This window comes from Ursus maritimus, unplaced genomic scaffold (genome assembly GCF_017311325.1).
Source record: "Ursus maritimus isolate PB19 unplaced genomic scaffold, ASM1731132v1 scaffold_21, whole genome shotgun sequence".
NCBI lineage: Eukaryota > Metazoa > Chordata > Mammalia > Carnivora > Ursidae > Ursus > Ursus maritimus.
Genome location: NW_024424564.1, coordinates 44,916,662 through 44,926,755, shown reverse-complemented (window position 1 = coordinate 44,926,755; position 10,094 = coordinate 44,916,662). Strand labels below are relative to the sequence as shown.

Below are 10,094 nucleotides of genomic sequence, written 5' to 3'. Positions count from 1 at the left end.
GGGGCGTGGGCAGCCGGCACCTGGGGCCACCTGGGGCCACCTCCGGCAAGGCACTGCCCTGGCCCCACCCCTGCGTCCCTCCCGCTCACTGGATGGTGCATTTGTCCCGCTCGCGGGCCTGGCCCTCCCGAAGGACCTTGGCCTTGATGTACTTGAGGTCACTGTTGACGCTGGGGCGGCGGGCAAAGGGCGAGACCATGCCGTAGGCGTCCATGTCCTTGACCCGGCGCATGCAGAAGGGCCTGGGGTGGAAGGCGTCGCCGTACTGCACAGAGATCTTGCGGTGCAGGGCGGGGCTCATCTCGTGCGGCAGCTTGGCCATGCTGAAAAGCACGTAGAACATCTCGTCCACGTTGGTGTTCTTCTTGGCTGACACCTCAAAGTAGGCGCAGTTCTCGTCCCCGGACACCAGCAGCTCGGCCTCGGTGGTGGGGACCTGGCGACACAGCTCGCCGTGGTCATTCTTGTTGCCGCAGATGACCATGGGCAGCTCCGCTGCCTCCTTGGTCTTGTTCTTCAGGCAGGACTTGACCTCCAGGATCTGCTTCTGGAGGCGCTTGACCTCGTCGAAGGACTCCCGGTTATCCAAGCTGAACACCAGGATGAAGACGTCACCTGCAGGGACAGGGACCCAGGTGGTGAGGCCGCCCCTCCCAGTCACCGACTCAACCCTCCCGGCCAGTCTAAGGGGGAGTCGTTGTTCTCCCCATTTTCCAGAGCAGGAGGCTGAGGCCCCGGAGGGTTAAAGCCCTGGTTCAAGGTCACACAGCGAATGTGTGGCTCAGCCTGGCTCAGACACAGTTAATTCCCCTGACATTTCCCTGCAGACCTGGAGACGGAGTGAGTGGCTTGTGAATTTGTGCAGACCGTGTTAGAATAATAATAATAAATACAATCTTCACGACAGCAGGAGTCTTGCCCGACTTGTTCAGTGCACATCCCCTGGGCCTGGAATCGCGCCTGACACATCGTAGGAACCCAGAGTGCTGGCACCTGGCAGGCCTAGGTTCACATGTGGCCCCTGCCAGGTATTGGCCACGCAGCCCAGGGCAGGTCAGGCAGCCTCTCTAAACCTTACTTTTCTCCATCCGTCCCACGTGCATGAAATACAGCTTGTTGGGAGGCTTTCACCGGACAATGAACGGACAGTGGCACAGGCTCCGAGGTCTTAGGGATCGAGATGACCAGGGGCACAAGCACCCGCAGGAGCCACAGTGGGTCATGCCCTCCATGCGCACTTTCCTCCCCGACTCCTCCCAAAACCTCTGCCGCAGGGATTTCAGTACCTTCCTGGTATAGCTGAGCAAACAGAGGCTCAGAAAGGGTGAGCAACCGGCCCAAGATCACACAGCGTGAACGTGACTAGGCCGGGACCGTGACTAGGCAGGGACCCGCTGCTGTCCTAACCTAGCCAGTGCTGGACACTCGCAGGTGCTCTCTGCTTCTTGAATAAATCGTGGACGAATGAGTGAGGGCTAGCCTGCAAGACACACGCGGTCCCTGCTTCAACTCTGCGACACTCGAGACAGGTCCTTGGATCTGAAACGGGCCATGCGGGGGGGGGGGGCAGGGAGAGAGACCGGGCAGTGCCCGCATCCCAATCTCTGGATGTTACTACAAGGATTATAAGGTCACACTCAAACTTTGGCTCCAATTCGTAAGAGCCTGTGGGGGATGTCAAAAATCCCTGTTTCCCAAACAAGGAAACTGAGGCTCCCAGAGGCACATGCCACATTCAGAACCATGCTCCGGCCAACAGCATACCCTTCACCGTGCACTCTGGGACAGAGGGAGACGGCGTCACCCACGACCTTGTCTCCCAGCGCCCAGCACACAGTGGGTGCCCATGAGGCTGGGTGAATGGGCGGGATGGGATGGGACGAATGGGGCTGGGGGCGCTGAGAGAGGCACTTGTAAGGCAGCCCCGGCCTGGCAACCGTGTCCGCCTGGGCTGCCAACCCCGTCCCATTAGGCTAATCTTGGGCCCCTGAGGACTCGGCGGCCTTGACATATTCAAATGCAAGACGGCGATGCCAAGCTTCAGAGACAGCCTCGCTGGCAGCTGGAAAGAGAGCTGGCGGCAGAATTAATGGCTTTCAGAATTTCCTGTGCACCCGCACCAGGTTGGAAAATGAGGCACGGGCTGGTGAGTGAAAAAAGCAGCAGACAGATGTGCTCCGAATTGTAAGTGCACGTTGAAAAGAGACGGACAAAAACCGTCCCTGTGACAAAGATGATACAAATATAAAGGTCAGTGTGTTCGTGGGGGGTCCAGAAGTGTCCCCACCAGACTGATGGGGCGGCCACCTCCAGGGAGGGGACAGGAGCCTGGCGTCAGGTCAAGAGGGCTTCTTTAGCCTTCTCTGTGTTTACAGGAGGGTGTGTTTGCATATCATTGGTGTACTTAAAAAATTAATTTTGGAAATAGGCACGTGGTCCTCCTCCACATCTCTCTGGTGTTAGCCTTATTTATATTGGGGGCGCCCAGTCCCCTCCCCAAGGCAAGGAGAGCGGACATCCCCACACCCCCACCAGATGCTGGAAGTGTCCCCACAGCACGCTGGGGAGACTGAGACTCAGACCTCCGGTCACACATCGGAGCCACCAAGTGGCACCAGGTCAACCCAGGGCTCCTTCTGTCCACACACTGCCTTTTCAAAATATGGGGCGGGGGGTCCAAGTGGGGTGTGGGTCAGACGGTCAGCAAGGACAGACGGCCTGCAGGAAGAAGCCATCTGCCCGGGGTGCTCCAGGAGAGGGCTCGGCCAGGGTTCGGGGGCAGGAGTGCGCATGGTATGGGTTTCTTGGTGCAAGAGCAACTCCATTTGGGGGGTTATTTTAGTGATGGATAGAGGGGTACGTGCTCATTCCCTCCCTTCATCACTGCCCAGCAGTGGGAGAAGCGTGGCTTAGGAAAGGACTCTGCCTCGCCCCGATCAGGCACTCTGTAAATGCTGGGTTAATTTAAGACCAGTGTTTACTGAGCACTTACTCTCTGTTCACCAAGCACTTCTGCTGTATGAACTCATTTACTTCTCACAGTGACCTTTGGGGTGGGCGCTGACGGTGATGTGCTCACAGAGAAAAAACGGAGCCACACATAGATAAAGTCACTTGCCCAGAGGTACAAAACCAGGAAGCAGCTGCCCCAGGCAGACCGGTTTCTGGCCCGCCCTCGTAGACACATGAAACTGCCTGAGTGATGCAAAGGATGGCCCGGTCCCACATGTCCACCCGCCCCCTTAATCCCTGACCGTCTCCCTTCCCTCCCCAGCATTCCCGGCAGGGCCAAGAGACTACGGGACAGTTTAGTGGTGGAGAATAAGAATCAGATGGCTGGGACCACCTGTGTTACCACCTGGACTAACGTAACCTCTCTGGGCCTCAGTTTCCCCACTTGTAAAGTAGAAGTGAAAACCCATCTCCTAGGTTAATCGAGAGGATGAAATAAAGCCATGCCAAGCGCTAAGAATGGGCCCAGGCATTTAGCTACTGCCGCCACCATTGTTACTGTGATGATTACTGAGCTTTGACTCAGTACTGACTGAGTCAGTACTTTGACTACTGCCCAGGTCCTGCCCTTACTGCTCTGAGGGGCAGCAAAGGCCTGGGGTGTCAAGAGATCTGACAGCAGCACACTGACCCTGGGCCCTGGAGCTCTGCTGGGCCACCTCCAGCAGGAGGAAGGCGGGAGTCCCCCTCTGTTCCCCGGAGAGGACTACCCCCTGTGCCCGCCTGCGTCAGCTCCCGATCTTCTGGAAGGCAGCCCTGCAGGACTCGATCCACAGCCAGAGAGAGTGGAATTGGAGCCCCAGCTTGATTGTCTCCTCAGGCAAGCAGCCACCCTCTCTGCCCCTCCCGGCCACCTGGGAGGGGGCTTGTTGTGAGCTGCCCTGCGGACGGATGGCAGACATGCTCACCCCGGGCACCCACCTGTGAGGATAGAGAGCCTGCGCATGGCGGGGAAGGGGTGGTTGCCGGACGTGTCCAGGATGTCCAGCTGGTACATGTCGCCTCGGATGTTGTAGACCTTCCGGTGGAAGTCCTCGATGGTGGGCGTGTACTGGTCCTCGAAGCGGCCGTTGAGGAAGCGGGAGACGATGGAGCTCTTGCCCACCCGCGAGGCGCCCAGCACCACCATCCGATAGGAGTTCTTGGCGGGCACGCTGAGTGTGCAGTTCCCGCTGGACAGGGTCTTCATCATGGCTCGGGACGGCGGCACGGAGCGGGGAGCAGAGGTCAGGAGGCCCTGCACCCGGCCCTGCAGCCTCTTGCTGGCCGCCTTGGCCTCCTCTGCGTGGCTTCTGTCTAGGTGTCCGTTTTCTGTCTGTAAGATGGGTACGTTAGACTGGGGTGTCTCTCGGGGGCCTTGCAGCTTTGCCCGCTCCTTTCATGCCCTCTCCGGCCTCCTTCCTGCTCACCCACCCCCCACACAGGCGTTCATCTGCCCTCGAGTCCATTCACCCCTTGTTTATTCCTGCCCAGGATTGCTGGGGCCTGAATTTTCGCTTTCCCCCGGCTCCCTGTTGCTCTCGGCAAGCAAGTGGCTTGCGTTCCCTTCTCTCATCTAGAAAAGGGACCCCACTCCCAGGGCTGCTGCCCATGCTGAGGTCACGAAACGTTAACCTCTGCTAGAACCTGATCTCTCCCTGGCCCTTCGGTCCTTCCCACTCTGGCCTCCCCGGGCATGACCTGGGGAAGGCATTAGAGAGCGTTTCCTAGGCCCGGGGGTGCTGTGGCTTTTCAGCCCTTCCCAGAAACAGGGAAAAGGACACATCCAGACCACGTCCTCCCAAGCCAGGGCCCAGCCATTTCAGCCCCAGGCCCTGGGAATTTGCTCACCTCCAGGAGATCCAGAGACCTGAACTAGGGGATGTAGGTCAGAGAAATGACCCAAGAACAGCTCGAATCCCTCAGAGCTCCAAGGGTTTATGGTTCTGGGGTATACCCAGAACTTTCTACAGGGGCTTCTCGGCCTTGTGGAAGAGACTGAAATGGGTCTCAGCTCCAAAGCCCAAATGGAGATAAATAAACCCCCAGGGCCCCAACAGGCCCACCCCAAAGGCCAGTCACAGCCCCACCACCGTCCTTGCCTCTGTCAGCACCCACCAGAATCCGCTTAGAATCCCTGAGCCCATCACTCTGTTGGAGCTCTGCTGAGATCTGCCTCCACTTCGTAGCTCGTGCTAGTCCCGCTGCCAGAACACCCTCTTCTCTTTATGTTTCAGGGCCTGGCTCAAATACCACCTCCTCTCTGAAGGCTTCTCTGGCTCCCCACTCCACCCCCCCCCCAGCAGGAATCCCTCCCCTCTCTGGAGAAGAGGAACTAGAAATGGGTACAGGCCTGCTGGAATATTGGTCCCCTCTGCCCTCAGCCTGTGGCCATGCACGGATGTGCAGGCTGGGCACTGCACAAGGCTCCCAGCTGGGTGAGAAAGTGGGGGCTGTCTTTGTGGAGTTCATCTGCCCAGAGAAGGCACCTCTTTTCAGTGTGCACTGGGAGCTGTATAGGCCAGCTCCCAGTGGTCCGCACCCCTGGCTGCTCCAGCTCAGGAGCCTGGAATGCCTCATCCGCTTACCCCAAGGCTCTCTCCAACACCGTTATGTTCTCTGCCTGCCATTAGGCTAAGAGACTGGAGGCGGAGAGACCTCCTGGGTGTGAGTCTCCTGGCATACGTCCTGTTCGGGGCATTCGGGCACCTGACTCTGCTCGCCCTGCCCAACCGAGAGCCACTGTGCAGTAAACCAGCTCTCGAAAATACGTTTTTAAAAAGCTTCTATTGGCAGCGTTTATCAACCTCCGTGGCACACACATTCCCACCATGGCCAATTCCCAGCCACCAAGAGGATCTCGAGGAATGAACTGCAAAGAGATGCACACAGTAACCCCGCTCCGCAGACCGCTGACCCTAAGCCTGGAACCCTGACAGTCACCACTCACCCAGCCCCCGCTGCGTGCCCAGCACTGTGCTAAGTACAGAACAAAGACAGGAGCTGACTTTGACCTTGCAGTCAATGTGTGCCAGAGTGTTCTAAGCGCTCTGATTCATGTGTACTCACTCGCTCCACCCCTCAGGAACCCCAGAAGGTAGGTGGTGGTCCCCGAGTTTACAGGAGAGGATCCGGAGGCACAGAGAAGTTTAGTTCACGGCTCACGGTCACACAGCCAGTAACCGGCAAAAGAGAGATCTGTCCCCAGGCTGTGTGTCCCACACAATGGAGCCTCCTCACCGCTTCCCTACAAGGAAGATATTATCTGCCCATTCCCCAAAGAAGGACCTTGAGACTTCAAAGTCTCCATGACTGGCCCGTGTAGTTAATAAGGAAACCAGGACAGTGAGACGAAGACTCCTACCTTCCCCCCTAGTTCATGCCCACCACCATCTCTCAGTTCATCCCACAGGATTTCAGTGCCATGGCCACAGCAAGGGCTCAATAAATGATCCAGGAATGAATGAAGCCAAAGGGTCTGCCCTTGGAGCTCACCTGCAGCTTCCTTCTGAGGCCTTGACCCTCCTCCCCCACCCGGCCTGGCTGGCCCCGGTGCTATGCTGAGGGTCTCTGTGGCCTGGACACCCCCGTGGGTGCGGGGTGGGGAGCAGGGGGCTGAATGCTTCTCTGCAAGCCAGTCTGGGCCTTCAGCGGAGACCAGAGGGAAAGAGGCCCCACGCCACAACAGCCCCCTCCACAGTCCCTCCGCAGGGAGCTTCATTCTGCTGCGATCACCTCTGTCTAGACAGAGAAGGAAGGAGGCCAGCAGCCCCCAGGGACAATGTTAGTCCCCATCACCACCTGCCCAGCTTCTAGCCTGGAGCTCCTAGTACAGACACGCTATTATCAGTGGCTAAGGGGCCACTGAGGAAGTTGGAGAGGACAGGCCGAGAGTCAGAGAGGAGACAGGGCCTCAGAAAGAGGCAAAGGGGGGGGGTGGCTTTCCTCTCTGAGAGACGACTGTGAGTCTTCACATGGCCCCAGCCACGTGGGGCTGTGTGTGGCACCCAGACACCTGGACGCCAGCTGATGGCGCTTCCGTGAGCCCCACCCCCTGCCCCCATATCTTCCTTCCCTCTCCTCCCCCTGAGGCGGCACTGTGGGCCGCCGTGGGCTTGGCTCCTCTCCTCTGCAGCCCGCTGTCCTCCCTCCATCTGCAGCTGGACTGACCCCACACAGCGAGGAGCAGAGGGGCAGCAGAGTGCCAGGGGCCCTTCGAGAATGTAGAGCCCAACCCAGAGGCTCAGAGGGGGGTTAATGGGGACCCCTCGCAGCCTAAGAACCCAAAGGTGAGTTCTGTGACTCTCAGCTGACCCCACCCCCGGCCATTCCCAGGGCCGCCGGGGAGGCAGAAAGTCCCAGAGCAGAGATGGAGCGGGGCCATCCCGGGGGAAGAGTGGCCTTAGCCAGACGGGCTTCCAGACGGGTACTCTGCGTACCTTGTTCCAGGGACCTCCCAACAGTCCCATGAAGAGCAGACCACCATCAATCCAGGGGACTGACGGGAACACTGGGGATTCGCGTGGCTGAGTCACTTGCCCCAGCTCACGCAGATCACCGGCCAGGCCAGAATGAGAATTAGGCTGCTAGGCTCGAAAGCCTGGGCTCTTACCTTCATAAAAACCTACCCGCTGGCCAAAACCAGTCTTTTTCAAAACAGTGCCTGACTCAGTGAAGCCTCAGCTGGCATCAGGCAATGACCCCTGAGGCCTAAGATATTCTCGTTCCCTCTCTCTCCCTATAGGCAGCTGGGGGCAGGCATCTGCCCAGGACTCACCCCCACCCCCCAATCCATGGGTTCACCCCCTTCTTCGCCCTCAAGCCCCTTGCCCAGGGCCTGCCTGGAAGATGGAGGGGACCAGAGGGACAAGGACATCAGGACAAGAGTCTGGCCATGTCCTTCTCCCTGTAAGACCCCAGAGCTGGTTGCACTGCACTCGCCCCCCCCCCAATCCCTCCCACACACCTCAAGCCTCCTTCATCAGCACACATTCCAGCCTCTCTGGACAGAAGCATTATTCACTGGCTTCCATCCCCACACTGAGGGGTGTTGGGGGGCTTTGCAAAGCTAGCCTCACCACCCTTGGCAGCTTGGGATGGTAGAAAGCAGGCAGCCATCGGCTTCCAGCAGACCAGCCCGGCCTCTCAGCAGCACCCTTGGGCAAATGGTTTGGCCTGGATGGGGCTGGTCATCTATCAGATGGCTATTATAGAAGCAAACCCGTACGGCGGCCTGGATTGTTCAGCGAGAAGTCAAGAGGCTAACACAGCCCCTGGCACACAGCAGCTGGCTTCCTCTGAGGCAGCTCCTCCTGGCATTCAAGGGGCCGCCTGGAACGGCCAGGTGGGGTGGGACTGGAGTGCAGGCAGAGGTCTTGGGGAACCCCACCTCATTGCTGTGACGCCAGGGTAAGCCTGAATCATGGGCTCCTGAGCTGGCTGCCCCATCCCAGCCTGGCCTCCTTCTGAACATCCTTCGTCATCCTCCCAGGGCAGGGGGCAAAGAGAGGAGAGGTCAGAGAGAGCCCCACAGAGGTACTTGGAATACAGGAAACATTTCCGGGGCAAAGAATCACCCAGGAAACTCGCTCCCTGCACCAACTCCCTCAAAAGCTCAAGGAACACTGGACAGGAAGGTGCTCCTTAATCTTCCCTCTGCCCTGAGCCCGTGTCCTCATATGTAAATGGCTATTGCCCTAGGTCCCTTACATGGAAAGCTCCTAGCAACACATGTAGCACATAGCAGAAGCTCAGTAGGTCTTTCCCACCCGGGATGAGTAAAGGGCCTAGCACTCAGCCCGACACATAGTAGGTGTTCAACTAGTATCATTTGCTTTAGACACGTCAAGTTGCCTACGACCCTGGCACACAGATGCTCAATCAGCTTCACTTTCCCTAGTCTTGTAAAGCTTCCTCTAGCCTTCCTCCCACAAGCCGCAAACCCTTCTTCCTGGCTTCCCCTACTTCCGCCACCTCCCCAGTTCTGTTGGGGTGTCTCTCTCCTACCTGCGAATGGCGGGCTGGGCCTCTGGCACAGCTTGGAGGGCTGCCTGGAAGCGCCTGGAGGTGCGGGGAACCGCCGGCCTCTCTGGCCGCCGCCGCGGCTGCCGCCGAGGCTTCCAGAGTCTGCGACGGCTCCTGGGTCACTGCGCCGGGCTGCTCCTCTGCGCGGCTCCGGGCGCCGGGCTGGGCGCGGCCGGGCGAGGGGACACGGGGAGCCGGTGCCCCATGGGTGGGTTCGGAGGGCTCGGAGGGGTCTGGGCGCCGGGCGGGCTCGGGCTCGCCGCCGCTGGCCCTGCCCTGCCCCGACCCGGGGGACTCCTGCTGAGCCAGGAGCCCGGAGGCGCGGGGACGTCCGATCCCGGGGTCCCCGCCTAGGTCTCCGGGGCTGGGGGAGGGCGGCAGGGGCGACTCCGGGGCTTTACGAGGGTCGTTAGAGCCTCCTGGAGGGTCCTTTGGAGGTGTCTGTGGGTGCGTGCGTGTGTGCGCGTCCCGAGTGGGCGAACCTGTGCTGGCCGCCTATGCCACCTTCTCCACCCGCGCCAAAGGGGGTCGCTCGGAGCGGGGATACGCTCGCCGCGGCTTCCTCCTCTGCCTGCAGCTCTGCAGCCTTCCCCGCGCCAGAGGGACGGCTCCTTTCTCCCTGCGAGGCGACGCCAACAGCTGGAGGAGGAGCAGAGCGCTCAGCTCCGCGCGCGTGTGGGAGGGGGCCTTGAACGCCGCCCCAAGGTTCGCACGTAGCTCCGAGTTAGCCTTAAACCCGCTCCTCCTCCCACTTCACCTCCTCTGGCCCTCGGAGGAGGCGAACTTTCTGCGGGCCCAAGCTCCTCCCTCCCTCCCTCTCCAGGAGGCGAACGCCCCTCTCTCCCAAAGGCGAGGTCAATGGTCCCTCCGGAAAAGCGGTCGCAGCCCAGGCTCCCGGAGGCGAGCCCAGCGGCAGAAGCCCAGCTCAGGGCTGGGCGCTCTCCGCCGCGCCTGCGAGCGTCCCTCCGTGGACCCGTCGCGCAGCGCCCGGCCGCCCCCTCCGCGGCCCGCGAGCAGCCGGTCCCGCCGCCCTGCGCCCGCCTCGGCCTGCCGGAGCGCGCTCGCCCGCCTTCCCCGGC

General features: G+C 60.1%; 1 protein-coding gene across 1 annotated transcript; it reads right to left on the bottom strand.

Moving 5' to 3' along the window:
• Nucleotides 1-19: 19 nt before the first annotated feature.
• On the bottom strand, nt 20-9,090 carry LOC103676438 (GTP-binding protein Rhes). Its single transcript, XM_008705625.2, has 3 exons — nt 8,998-9,090; nt 3,934-4,327; nt 20-615 (listed from the first exon to the last, which is right to left on the bottom strand). Exons 2-3 carry the CDS (start codon nt 4,202-4,204, stop codon nt 86-88), a joined length of 801 nt encoding a protein of 266 aa, XP_008703847.2. The 5' UTR covers nt 4,205-4,327; nt 8,998-9,090; the 3' UTR covers nt 20-85.
• Between the last annotated feature and the right edge of the window lie 1,004 nt (nt 9,091-10,094).